Source organism: Diceros bicornis, chromosome 3 (genome assembly GCF_020826845.1).
Source record: "Diceros bicornis minor isolate mBicDic1 chromosome 3, mDicBic1.mat.cur, whole genome shotgun sequence".
Lineage (NCBI taxonomy): Eukaryota > Metazoa > Chordata > Mammalia > Perissodactyla > Rhinocerotidae > Diceros > Diceros bicornis.
This window is the reverse complement of record NC_080742.1, coordinates 78616902-78629518: the sequence shown is the minus strand read 5'-3', so window position 1 is coordinate 78629518 and position 12617 is coordinate 78616902. Positions and strand designations below refer to the sequence as shown.

Sequence of the window (12617 nt, the reverse complement as noted above, 5' to 3'; positions counted from 1 at the left end):
ACTTAGGTTAGAAAGCTCTTCAAAGAATCTTATCATTCTAAAGATGACAGGACCCATACCATATGAAGCCCAGTCTCTCACTGGGGGTGGGAGTGGGGGTGGGGTGGGTCCTGACATTTAAAAAACTTCCATATGGGTCTAGATTATGATCCTAAATTGTACTAGAAACAAACAGTGAGGGAAAAAAAGGAAAGGAGAAGGCAAGCAACCAGATTTGCAAATTGTAATTTCACATCAGAACTGAAAAATCACGGGCTGGCCCCATGGCTTAGCAGTTAAGTGTGCGCGCTCCGCTACTGGCAGCCCGGGTTCGGATCCCGGGCGCGCACCGAGGCACCGCTTCTCCGGCCATCCTGAGGCCGCGTCCCACATACAGCAACTAGAAGGATGTGCAACTATGACATACAACTATCTACTGGGGCTTTGGGGGAAAAAAAAAGGAGGAGGATTGGCAATAGATGTTAGCTCAGAGCTGGTCTTCCTCAGCAAAAAGAGGAGGATTAGCATGGATGTTAGCACAGGGCTGATCTTCCTCACACACACACACAAAAAGAACTGAAAAATCAAATATTAACCACAGTGAATATTTTCTCCATTAAAAAAAAATGATAGTAATATAAATATTCTGACATTGTCCCCAGAACTAGAAAAATCTGAATAAATACAATCACCATGACTGGCCACAGATTGGTACCTGTCCATATATACGACTGGGTTTCTTTCCCCGACAGCTGAGTAAAGCCCATCTCTTATACTTCACGTTACAGACATGGACGTCATTGCCGTTGCTCTCACCAAATGGGATGCCCGTACCTCCAAACACTAACAAGTTGTTTCCATGCAGCACAACTGGGGAAAAAGAAGCACAAATTCCATTTACGTACTGGCTACCTGCAATGTGTTCCCACGCAAACCCAGAATAACTGAGAAACTAAAAAATATCTGTTTTAATGCTCTCAGAAGATAGCTCAAACCACTGACATCTAACTACTACCAAGTTCTGCAGAAAAATGTCTAAATCACACAATATGGACTATATCACATAGCTCATTGTTAGGTATGTGACATGTATTCAGTACATATTTGTGAACTCATGAAACACTGTGTATAACAATACTGAATGATATGAACTACGGTCACCACCGCCACTCAAGACAGGTAAAGTACGTAGCACAGCAGAAGAAAATGCAGTATCATCTTTGCCTTAGCAAAGACCCAGTGGGACTCAGGATGAAGGGATAAAAGGATCATTCTGTTTTTGCCAGGGGAATGATCTCTACATTTTAAATTATGGTTTCTGTCATCTTAATCCTCCACCAGATAAAAAGAAACACCAATACCCTGCTGGTAACTTTGGTGTTCTTCTTCTCTATATCACTTCTGTTCCTGCCATGACACACACACACGACACGCTCACACATACGTTCTTTCTCTTTCTAATGGCAAATACTCTCAAAAAGTACTACTGTATTATTTCAATGGCATTTTTTTTACCAATTCTTCAATTGATATAGTATAAAAGTCAACAGCATGGGTTCTGGAGCCAGCGACAGCTGGGTTTAAATTCTCATGTGACCTCAGCAGAGTTGTTTTTTGTTTTTTTTTTTTTGAGGTTAAGTTTTTGTTTAACAGAGTCATATAAGGTTTTTTTTCTTTCTTCAAGTCTTTTTTTTTTTTTTATTGATGTTTTAATGGTTTTTAACATTGTGAAATTTTGGATTGTGCATTTTTGTTTGTCCATCACCATATATATGACTCCCTTCACCCCTTGTGCCCACCCCCCACCCCCACTGCCCCTGGTAACCACAGTACAGTTTTCTCTGTCCATGTGTTGGTTTATATTCCATGTATGAGTGAGATCATACAGTGTTTGTCTTTCTCTTTCTGGCTTATCTCACTTAACATAATACGTTCCAGGCCCATCCATGTTGTTGCAAATGGGACAATTTTGTCTTTTTTTATGGCTGAGTAGTATTCCATTGTATATATATACCACATTTTCTTAATCCAATCGTCAGTCGAGGGACACTTAGGTTGCTTCCACCTCTTGGCTATGGTGAATAATTCAGCAGAGTTATTTAATCTCTCTAAATTAATCTTCATAACAACCCTATGTGGTAGGGACTATTATTTTCTCCTCCATTTTTATAGATAATGAAACAGAAGTGGAGAGTGGTTTAAATAACTTGTTGAAGATTTCCTATGAAGAACCTTGCCAAGCTGGGATTCAATCCCAGGCATTCTGGCTCCAGAGCCCCTACTCTTAGCCATTACCCTCAGGGCCTCTCTAAAGCCTCAGTCTCCTCATTTGTACAATGGCAGTAATTCCAGTACCGGCATCACAGGGATGTTGTAAATAGATACCATGTGTAAAGTACTTTGCTCAATAGTTATTGTTGTCGTTATAAACCCCATTTGTTGATCTTCTACTACATTTTGCCTAGCATATATATGATACTTTATATTGAACCCTCTGTGATATTATTATTCCCATTTTACAGGTAAGGAACTTGAGACCAAAAATCATCTGGCAAATAAATGGTATACAGCTGCATTCAAACTCACGACTATCCAACTCCCAAGTGATTCTGCTCAACATGCTATATTATTACCACAGTAAAAAGTCTATATTAACAGGGTTTAATCATATTACAGTATTATTATAAATTATTAATAAGGAACATGACCTCTCAGACATTTTGTAAAGTCAAAAGTTCAGAACTGCTTGCACTTACGTGACATAGATGCCAATTCCCGGGGCATATAGCCATCTGTGCCCATCTGGTGCCATACTCCCGTAGCAAAATGATACCGCCAAAGCTCCCTGAAGAGAGGATAGTCTTCATTATCTGGCCCTCCCGATTCATCATAATCTGGGTTATAACCTCCAAACACATATAGATTGGTATTATCTGCCACACAACGATGTCCACTTCGTGCTGGTGGAGGTCTGTGGCCTAGGAGAGAAGAGGACGGTTTTCCACAGATGCCCCAGCAGATTAAAAGCACAAACAAAATTTGGTAACAATCATTTTAGCTTTAAAAGGGGATCAGGGAAGATTTATAACATGGTTGAACTTTTTATTTGCTTAGGTTATCTTATACATTCACACACACTACTTAAGATTTTAAGGAGCTAGTCTCCATTTCTATTTCATATGATTACTTTCAGATTTTGAAAACCGTAAAAAGATTTTTTCTAAGGGAGGCAAAATAGCATTATAAACTCAAGAAAATGGCTGACAACCTGAAATTTTCAAGAAAAGAAGGAGGTGGGGTTTGATAATCCAAAAGCTAACAGGACAAATTTTCTTATTTCCTTAGAGGAGGAAAAAAAAAAACAGGCCAACTAAATTAAACTAAAATATTAGAGAACTACATAAATATAATCACAAATGTGAATGAGTCATGTATAAATAAAAATACATATAAACAAAACCTATGATTTTTCACAATATATAATTACACACTTAAAAAGAAAACTGGCTTTCAAAGAGTTACAGCAAAATTTAGATTTTAAATACCATTCCAGACATTATGGCAGTTAACAAAGAATATCCTGATATTCATCTCAAAGAGCATCTTCCACTTATTATGAGCTTTACTAAGAAAAGCTATTTCTACAATTTATATTTGAAAGCTTTCTGAAGTTTAAATTACGCCAACTAGTTCACTAAAAACTACTTCAAGATTATTTTAGAGTAAAAAACTCTAAAACTTTATATTATTTCTATTATCCTTACAGTTTTTTATACCAGTCTACACAAACCCTTACATAGCTACAGAACCAAAGATGCTTAAACATATACTGTATGGAATAGGAAGCTACTATAGTTGTCTGTTATCCTAAAGACTTATCTACTTTCATATATTAGGAATAGATGCTAGTATAACATTAATTAATATTTAGGGCAACACTGGACACTTAATAAACATCTGCTATACAAATAAACATTTATTACCATCCTAACATAGGCCTTATATATATATTTATATATATATATTTTTTTTTTAATCAAAATCCCACTTCCTAGGGTATACTTTTAAACAAGAACTGAAAAGAAATTGCACAGATCTAGAGAAACTAAAAAACAAACAAACCACGAATCATTAAATTACTCAAGCCCATCCTGTTAGGAGAGTTTTTGATGGTTCCCTACTGCTCAAGTACGAAGTCCTCAACCAGCAATTTAGAGCCTTTCATGACATAGCCTTGTCCTGATCTCTCCCACTGCTGCCTATTTAAGTCTGTCTCTCTGGTTGGAACGTTAGACTTTGGCCTGGCCTATCTGCCCTCCAATGCCTAGCTGTGGAAATGCGACGAAGTCCAGCCCATACAGCTCTTTCTCATCAACAAAACCCTAGCGCCCTTACAGTTCAGTACCATACTACTCAAATATTAAGATATACACGTATAATTAATAAGATTATTACATCATAACTATGTAAATACATGAATAAATATAATATTAGGCAAACTATAATCAGTTAGAAAATTTACTCATGAGCTATGATTTACCTAAAGTGAAGAACTCAATTTCTCTTTCTAGGAGTCTCGAAACACAGAAAGTGTGGTGTGGAAGAAAGAGTAGGGGCTCCTACAAATCTAGATTTGAATCCAGGTTCTTTCTAACCACTACCTTGAGCAAGTCACTGACCCTCACTAAGTCTCAGCTTCCTCATCTGTATAAGGGGATATTATTCTTGTACCTCACAGATTTATTATTACTTGTTATTATGTTAAAATATGTTTATTGGTTTATATACGTATCTTGCCAGGCGGCTGTGAGCTATTTGAGGGAAGAGAAATGTATTTATATTCACCTTTCTATAACCAAGCCTAAGGCACCCAGAAAACACTAATCAAATTTAATTTTTCTCTACTCATTTCATGAATGTTTGTTTTTCTTCTCCAAATAGATTATAAACTCCTCAAGGGCAAAGATCATGTGGAACAACTATCCTGTATCACCCACAACAACGAAAACAGTTGGAAACATATAACAGATACTAGAAGTTTCATTGACTTTAACATCAGGTCAAAGTAAACAGTGACATGGATGATGAAAACAGTGTACAGCTCTCAGTGGACTTTGATATTATTGTGCTTAAGAGAGATATGATTTTGGGGACAGGGGTTGGATTATGCAAGTCTCCCCAAAACACAAATGCTTCTAAGAATTAGCAAGACAAATTTAAAGAGAAAACATAACAGAATTGCTATGGTCAACAGATGGGAACTTTAAGAATCTCTATAATGTAATTTGCTTTATTATCCAGAGCAAACAGTTTTTAAAACTGCTTTTGGGCAAAAATGAAAAGACATACAGTATATTCTAGGATTTTCTCTAAATGGCTGTACAGCAGAGAAGACATTCCATTATATATTTACTGCCAACTATTTTCGTGACAAATATAACTCACATGGATTAAGGGTTGAGGAGTCACATGGATTAAGGGTTGAGGAGTCAGTGAAAAGATGGTTTTGTATTTATCCACTCATTCATTCATTAAACCAAAAATATTAGCAGACACCTGCTATGTACCAGGTACCATGCCAGGGGTGGGGCTACAGTGATAAGACCACTACTATTTCTGTCCTCTGGAGCCTATACTCTAGTCCTGCACTGTCTAATGCAGCAGCCACTAGCCACATATGACTACTGAGCACTTGAAACGAGGCTGGTCCAAACTGAGATATGCTCTAAATTTAAAACACTCACTGGATTTCAAAGACTTAGTATCCAAAAACGAATATAAAATTACTAATTTTTATATTGAATATATGTTGAAATGATATTTTTGATATCCCGGGTTAAAGAGAAATATTAAAATTGAGAAATATTAAAATTAACGTCACCTGTCTTTTACTTTTTTAATATGGCTACTAGAAAATTTTAAATTTTGTGGCTCACATAATATTTCTATCAAACAATGCTGGTCTAGCTCAAGTTCCGGCTTCTGTAAATAATTTCATTATCTATGGAAATTAAACTGCTGGGTAAAGAGCATCTGATCAATGTTTGATAAATATTAAACATTCTGTCAAGGAGTCTTAATATCTTAATAGCTGGGAGTAAAGAGGTAACTCTTCCTTCTTTTTACAGTTAACTACAGATTTCTCTGTACATATTTATAGCTCATGAGTGACTAACATATTAGAAAGACAAATTTTATTTTGAATAAATCATGGGAATTTGTCAGGGCAAATGCCATGGAGACTCAGCATTAATTTTCATCATGTGGGATACAGCATAGGCTCATGAACCTTGACCAAAATGAAACTGGGTTTTAGATTCTTAAAATAGTTCTCTGAATCTTCCCCTAAATTCGCCATATGCAAATCCCACTTCCCTAAAAATTACTTGCTACTAATAAAATCACCCATAAAATTAGGTTACCTGATTCAGGAACTCCCATTAGAAAATGTAGAAATCAAAAATGAAAACTGAACTCGTGTGCAGAGGTGAACTCTTAATATCCAGAAGGGAACAGGCAGCTAAGGGGGTGTGTACCTGTGATGTGAGCCATCTTCTCTTCCATGTGCTCACCATGTAAAGAGCAAATACTCGATCTTTACCCCAGGGCGTAAGCAGGAGCTTATGGGCACCAGGGAAATGGGCTTTAGTTCCTAGCCCAAAGGAGGAAAGAAGCTAGCTGTCTGAGACAAGGTGACAGACAATTAAGTTGCTGCCAATGTTTGCACTATCACAAATAATATTGTTAACAAAGCTTCCTTTACATATATTCATATGCAAATGTCTAAGTATTTCTAGAAACAGAATTCCTGGGTCAAAGGAATACACACTTAAAATTGTTATAGATGCAATATTGTTATAGAGCCATACTGCTCTCCAAAAAGAATGGAACAATTTATATCCCCAGCAATGGGGCATGGAAGTGCCTATTTCTTCATGCCCTCTTCAACCTTTTTCATTTGCGCAATCTGATGGGTGTAAATTGTGTCCGGTTAATCTGCATTTCCCTGATTTTTACTAGTTCACATGTTTTTTGGTTCATTTGTATTTCTTCTTTGGGGAATTGCCTGATCATACCCCTTGCCCACTTTTCTATCTATTGGGTTGCCTTCTCACAGATTTGTAGGAATTAATTTATTATATTTCTTTCTTCCAGCTTGCTACTTGTTTTTTAATTTTATGATATCTTTTAACATATGGAAGTTTTTGTGTAATTGAATCTCTCAATATTTTAAGGCTCCTATGCAAAAAAAAAAGGCTCCTTTGCTTTATATCTCTTTTATCGCTGCATCCCTATAAAATTATAAAAATATTCTTATTTATTTCTAGTAATTTTATAGTTTTTATTTTTATATTCAGAACCTGAATACATTCAAAACTTATTTTTGTGTACTGTGTGACGCAGGGCTCTAATTTCCCCCCCCAAATGGATAGGCTATTGTCCCCAAACCACTTATGGAAAGCCATCCTTTCTACACCGAATTGAAATGTCACCTTTATCATATAGTAAATTGACATGTTCTAGAGGAGAATTAGGAAAACTTCAATCTCCAGGTCTAATCTCCTTGGACACAAAATCTATTGCTCTTTAAGAATGCACACAATCAATATAAAGCAATATCACAGAACGTTAAAAGCAAAAGCTTGCAAATAAAGTAGCACGTAACATTTATCGCTTAATAAGTCTATTACTTACAAGACGTAGCCACCTAAAGATGTGCTAGCAAACATTTGTGGTGAGGTTATTTTAAAAAAAAATAAAAACCTTTATTGCTAAAAGTATTAACTAGTTATAAATATCAAACAGACTAAAGGATAAGTTCAGTTTAATTTAACCGGTCACTTTCCAAACATAAAGCCCACTATCATCTCTACCTGAGAAGACAGGTCTTCTGTTGTACACCTGGAAGCCTCGACAGAAAAGCCAAGGAAGACTGAGCCAGCTGGCTCTCGCTCCTGATCAGCAGGCAGACATTTTTACTATCCCCAGAGTCCAAGCTGCTCAGGCAAAAGCAATCCATTCATATCAGCACACAATATTACTTCTTGGTTATGTAAGCGTCTCCTACGGCAGAGACTCCATACCCTGAACAAGATGCATGTGTAAAGATTTGGCTTCTTAGGGCAAAATAATCTTAGTGTCTAAGATAGCAACAATAAAAGCAACTTGCTTTGACAGACTCTGGTGCTACCAGGAGTTAGTTTCAGGTGCTGAGCAAAGCATACTTGAGATAGCTGTCACACTCTATCTAGTTATATATCGTCATGGGCTTCTGGGCTCTGTGCAGTTTCACTGTCTATTTATCGATTCCTATACCATTACCAGTTTTAATTACGATAGCTTTGGCCTGGCCCCGTGGCTTAGCGGTTAAGTGCTTGAGATCCACTGCTGGCGGCCCGGGTTCGGATCCCGGGCGTGCACTGACGCACCGCTTCTCCAGCCATGCTGAGGCCGCGTCCCACATACAGCAACTAGAAGGACGTGCTGCTATGACATACAACTATCTACTGGGGCTTTGGGGGAAAAATAAATAAATAAATAAATAGTTTAATTATGATAGCTTTGAAGTAAATATCAATATCTAATAGGACAAATTTCCCTTTGCATTACTCCTTTTCAAAAACTTCTTAGCTATTTTTCTCCATTTACTCTTGCAATGAATTTTAGAATCAGTTTGTTAAAATCTATAAAAAGACCCTTAGGCAGACACCATGTTATCCAGGTGATCAAAGTTAACATCACCAGTAATAGGACAAAACATCTTGTGCAACGAGATGAACACAATATTACTTCAGTGGTATTCTTGCCAAAAATGCATAAGCTCAATGTAATCATGAAAAAACAGGAGATAAACCCAAAGTAAGGACGGAACATTCTACAATATAACTAGCCTGTACTGTTCAAAAATATCAACGTCAATGCTAAAGATACATGAGAACTGAATACAACACACGATCCGGGATTTTCTTTTACTATAAAAGACATTCTTGAAATAATTGGCAAAATCTGAAATAAGGCCTGTAAATTAGATACTAGTGTTAATTTTATCCATTATTTATAGTGTTCATAGTGTTAATTTCCGATTTTGGTACTTGTTCTGCAGTTATATAAGAGAATATCTTTGTTTTTCAGGAAAAGACACTACAGTATTTAGGGATAAAGGGGTATCATGTCTGCAGCTCACTCTCAAATGGTTCAAACAGAAAAACACTACGTATATGCATATGTATGTATGTATTACGTATAAAGAGGGAAGAAAGGGGAGAGGTGAGGAAAGAGAGAAGAGAGGGAGCAGGAAAAAGCAAATGTGATCAAATGTTAACACTGCGGACTCTGGGTGAAGTACACAGAAAAATTTTTTACCATTCTTGTAACTTCTCTCTGAGTCTGAAATTATGTCAAAATAAAAATTAAATTTTAAAAAAGTCCGTGGGGATTTTATTTGGGATAACCCATGAAGGAGCATAACCTCTAGCCATTTTCCTCATCTTTTTTGGTATTCATCACTATGGTTTCATTGTTTTCTTCTAGTTTTTTATTTCTAAGTACTTTATAATTTTCCATATAGTTGTTAATAGATATCTTTTGTTTTATTTTCTAATTGCTTGTTGTTAATATATAGAAAAGTAATTTATCTTTGCAAGTTTAAATTTTATCCAATTTTCTGAACTCTAGTATTCGTTATCATTACTTATCTTAAATTTTATAGTAGACAATCATATCATCTGTTAATGACAACTTTCAGCTCTTTCTTTCCAATATATGTACCTTTTATTTTTTTCGTCTTTTATCGTATTGGCTGAAATCTCCAGAACATGGTTGAATAGAGATGATAATGAGAATTTTTGTCTTATTTTTCACTTTAATGAGGATACTGGTAATGTTTCACCATTATATATGATATTTGATATTGGTTTCTTGTAGATAATCTATCAATAAAATAAATTTTCTTTCATTCATGGATGTCTATGAATTTTTTTCCTTACCAAGAATGGGTACGGTTTTTTAAAATAAAATTTTTATTGAAATATAACATACCAGAAAAGGGCATAAGAGTACAGCTTTATGCATTTTAACAAAATGAACACACTGAATATCAAATTTTATTAAATTGCTTTTTTTGATATCAGGAAAATCACACTTTTTCCTTTAACCTGTTAAAGCAGTAAACTAAATACATTCCAAAGATAAACTCATTTTGATCTTGATTTCTTTTTATTTAGATTTAACCTTGCCATCTTATATATTTTTTTATTTACCATTCTTTCTTATTGTTTTGTTTTTCTACTTTTCTGATTTTACTGAAATAATCAAGCACTCTTTTTTTCTTTCCTTTTTTTCCTAGGAAGATTTACATTCTATTACCCCTAATATTTTTTAAAAATCCATAAAAATTATTTTTCTAACAATATTAAGAATAAACCACGTCTGGAAAGAAACTTGGCTATTAACAGCGGTTACCACTGGAAAGAAGAATAAGATAAGGAGTGAAGATGCGAAGCAAGACCTTTGCTTTTTTAATTTAACCTCTTTTATTGTGAAATAAACACACATGTATAGGAACATACATAACTATAAATGTACAGTTTAACAAATTATCAAAAAGGTAACATGTAATCATCATCCAAGTAAAAAAAACAGAATATTGCCAGCACCCAGATGCCCCCTTACCTGCCCCTTCTGATCACAACCTCCTCCATCACACCTCCTTCACTTCTAGAGGAAACCCATATCCTGATTTTTATGGCAATCATAAAACTTGCTTTCTTTTAATAGCTTTATTATACCTAAGTATGCATCCTTAAACAATATTGTTTATTTTGGCCTAGTTTTGAAGGATATTTGTATAGAACGATATAGTATTCTTTCTGGGCTCTTTCATTCACAGTTATGTTTCTGAGATTCATGCACGTTGTTGCCAAACAGTATTTCTTTGTATGAATATCCAGTCTATGTTGTGAGAATAGACATTCGGTTTGTTTCAAATTAGTGGCTCTTAATGTTGCTATAAACATTTTTGTACAGGTTTTCAGGTACACGGGGGCCTATATTTGTTGGCTAAAACTCTAGAAATGGAATTTGAGTAATAATGTATGGAAATCTTTACCTTTACTAGATAAGGCCAAACTGTTTACAAAATACTTAGTTTTGGTATTGTCAGTATTTTTAATTTAGCAATTCCTGTGGGTTTGTAGACCTATCTCATTGTGGTTTTAATATGCATTTCTCTCATTACTAGTGAGGTTGAGCACCTTTTCATGTTTATTGGCCAACTGGACTTTTCCTTTTGGGAAATGCTTGCTCAAGCCTTTAATACATTCTTCTACTGAGTTAGGGGTCTTTTTATTACTGATTTGTACAAATTTGTTATATATGCTTGAGATAAAGACCTTCACTTTTCACCCTATATATTTCCATATTATCTGAATTTTAATAAGCACATATTACACCTGTAAATTCTAAAACAAAATATTATATGATCTTTAGCACAGTTTTACTTCTCCCTACTCCCAATTTGTTTAAATGTTAGTTACAGAATGTTATACACATACATACACACACATATGTATATATTTATATTATTCTTCTATATTTCTATAAATCTTTTCTTAAGAATTATATTGGGCTTCACAGTCCCTTTATTTAGATGCAACTCTAAGTTTTACTGGTTTCTCTGCACACTACTGCTTCTTATATCCAAATCTTCCTCTTTTTTAGATTTGTTTTTCATTTTATTGGGAGTATCTCTTCAAAGTATTTTCTCAAAAAGGGTGAGTGTCATAAACTTGCAGAGTTTTTATTTATTTTGACCCCCACTTAAACATTAGTGAGGCTGGGTACAGTTCTGTGTTCAAGATAATTTTCCCTCAGAACACTGAAGGCACTTATCTTCTAACAAACCATTTGCCGGTAAGAAATACAACACCAGTCTGATTCTTAGTCTTGAGTCTTCCTATGTGACCTGTTTTCTATCTCTGGAATCATAAGTAGTTCAGTAATATATAGAAAGATGCTTTTTGTTTGTTTTTGCACTGTTCCTGCTCGTTCCTTGGTGGGCCCTTTATACTTGAAAACTCAAAGTCTTTCTTCAGCATAGGGAAATATTCTTTTTTTATTTTCTCCCTTCCACTGTCTGATCTTTCCTTCTGTAACTCTATAAAATGGATACGGGATCACTTAGATCTATCCTCTAAGCATGAATTTTCCTCATGTATTTTCTCTTTTGGTTGTCTTGCTTTATTGTCTGTATATTTCCTCTACTTCATTTTCATAAAAATTGGTCTTAAGCCTATATTATTTAACCCTCCAACTGCATCTTTATTTCAGCAATCGAGTCTTCAATATAGAACTAATTCTTCAATCATTCCTTTTTCTCCACGGCAGCTGGTTTTTTATTTATGGATCCAATTCACTCTTGACTGTGAGGAAACCTCCTGTGATCAGAACTTCCTAAAGTTCCATTCTGCTTCCTCAATATCTGTTTCCACCATGGTCAACTGCTTTACTTGTTCATCTTAGTTATATGCCTTCAAGTTTATTCATATTAATAAATGAAGGACTACATTGGTTAGTAATTGTAAGAGACATGGATTTCTTCAACAGTTGTATTACTCTGTCTCCAAACCTCCAAATGTGGT

General features: G+C 35.2%; 1 protein-coding gene across 3 annotated transcripts in view; it reads right to left on the bottom strand.

Moving 5' to 3' along the window:
• Positions 1–12617, bottom strand: part of KLHDC10 (kelch domain containing 10) — a 56045-nt gene that overhangs the window by 12465 nt on the left and 30963 nt on the right. For all 3 annotated transcript variants that reach the window (XM_058529930.1, XM_058529939.1, XM_058529949.1), the window contains 2 exons: positions 2736–2957; positions 695–849 (listed from right to left, as the gene is read on the bottom strand). In XM_058529930.1, coding sequence (XP_058385913.1) covers positions 695–849; positions 2736–2957 — 377 coding nt within the window. The remainder of the gene's footprint in view (positions 1–694; positions 850–2735; positions 2958–12617) is intronic.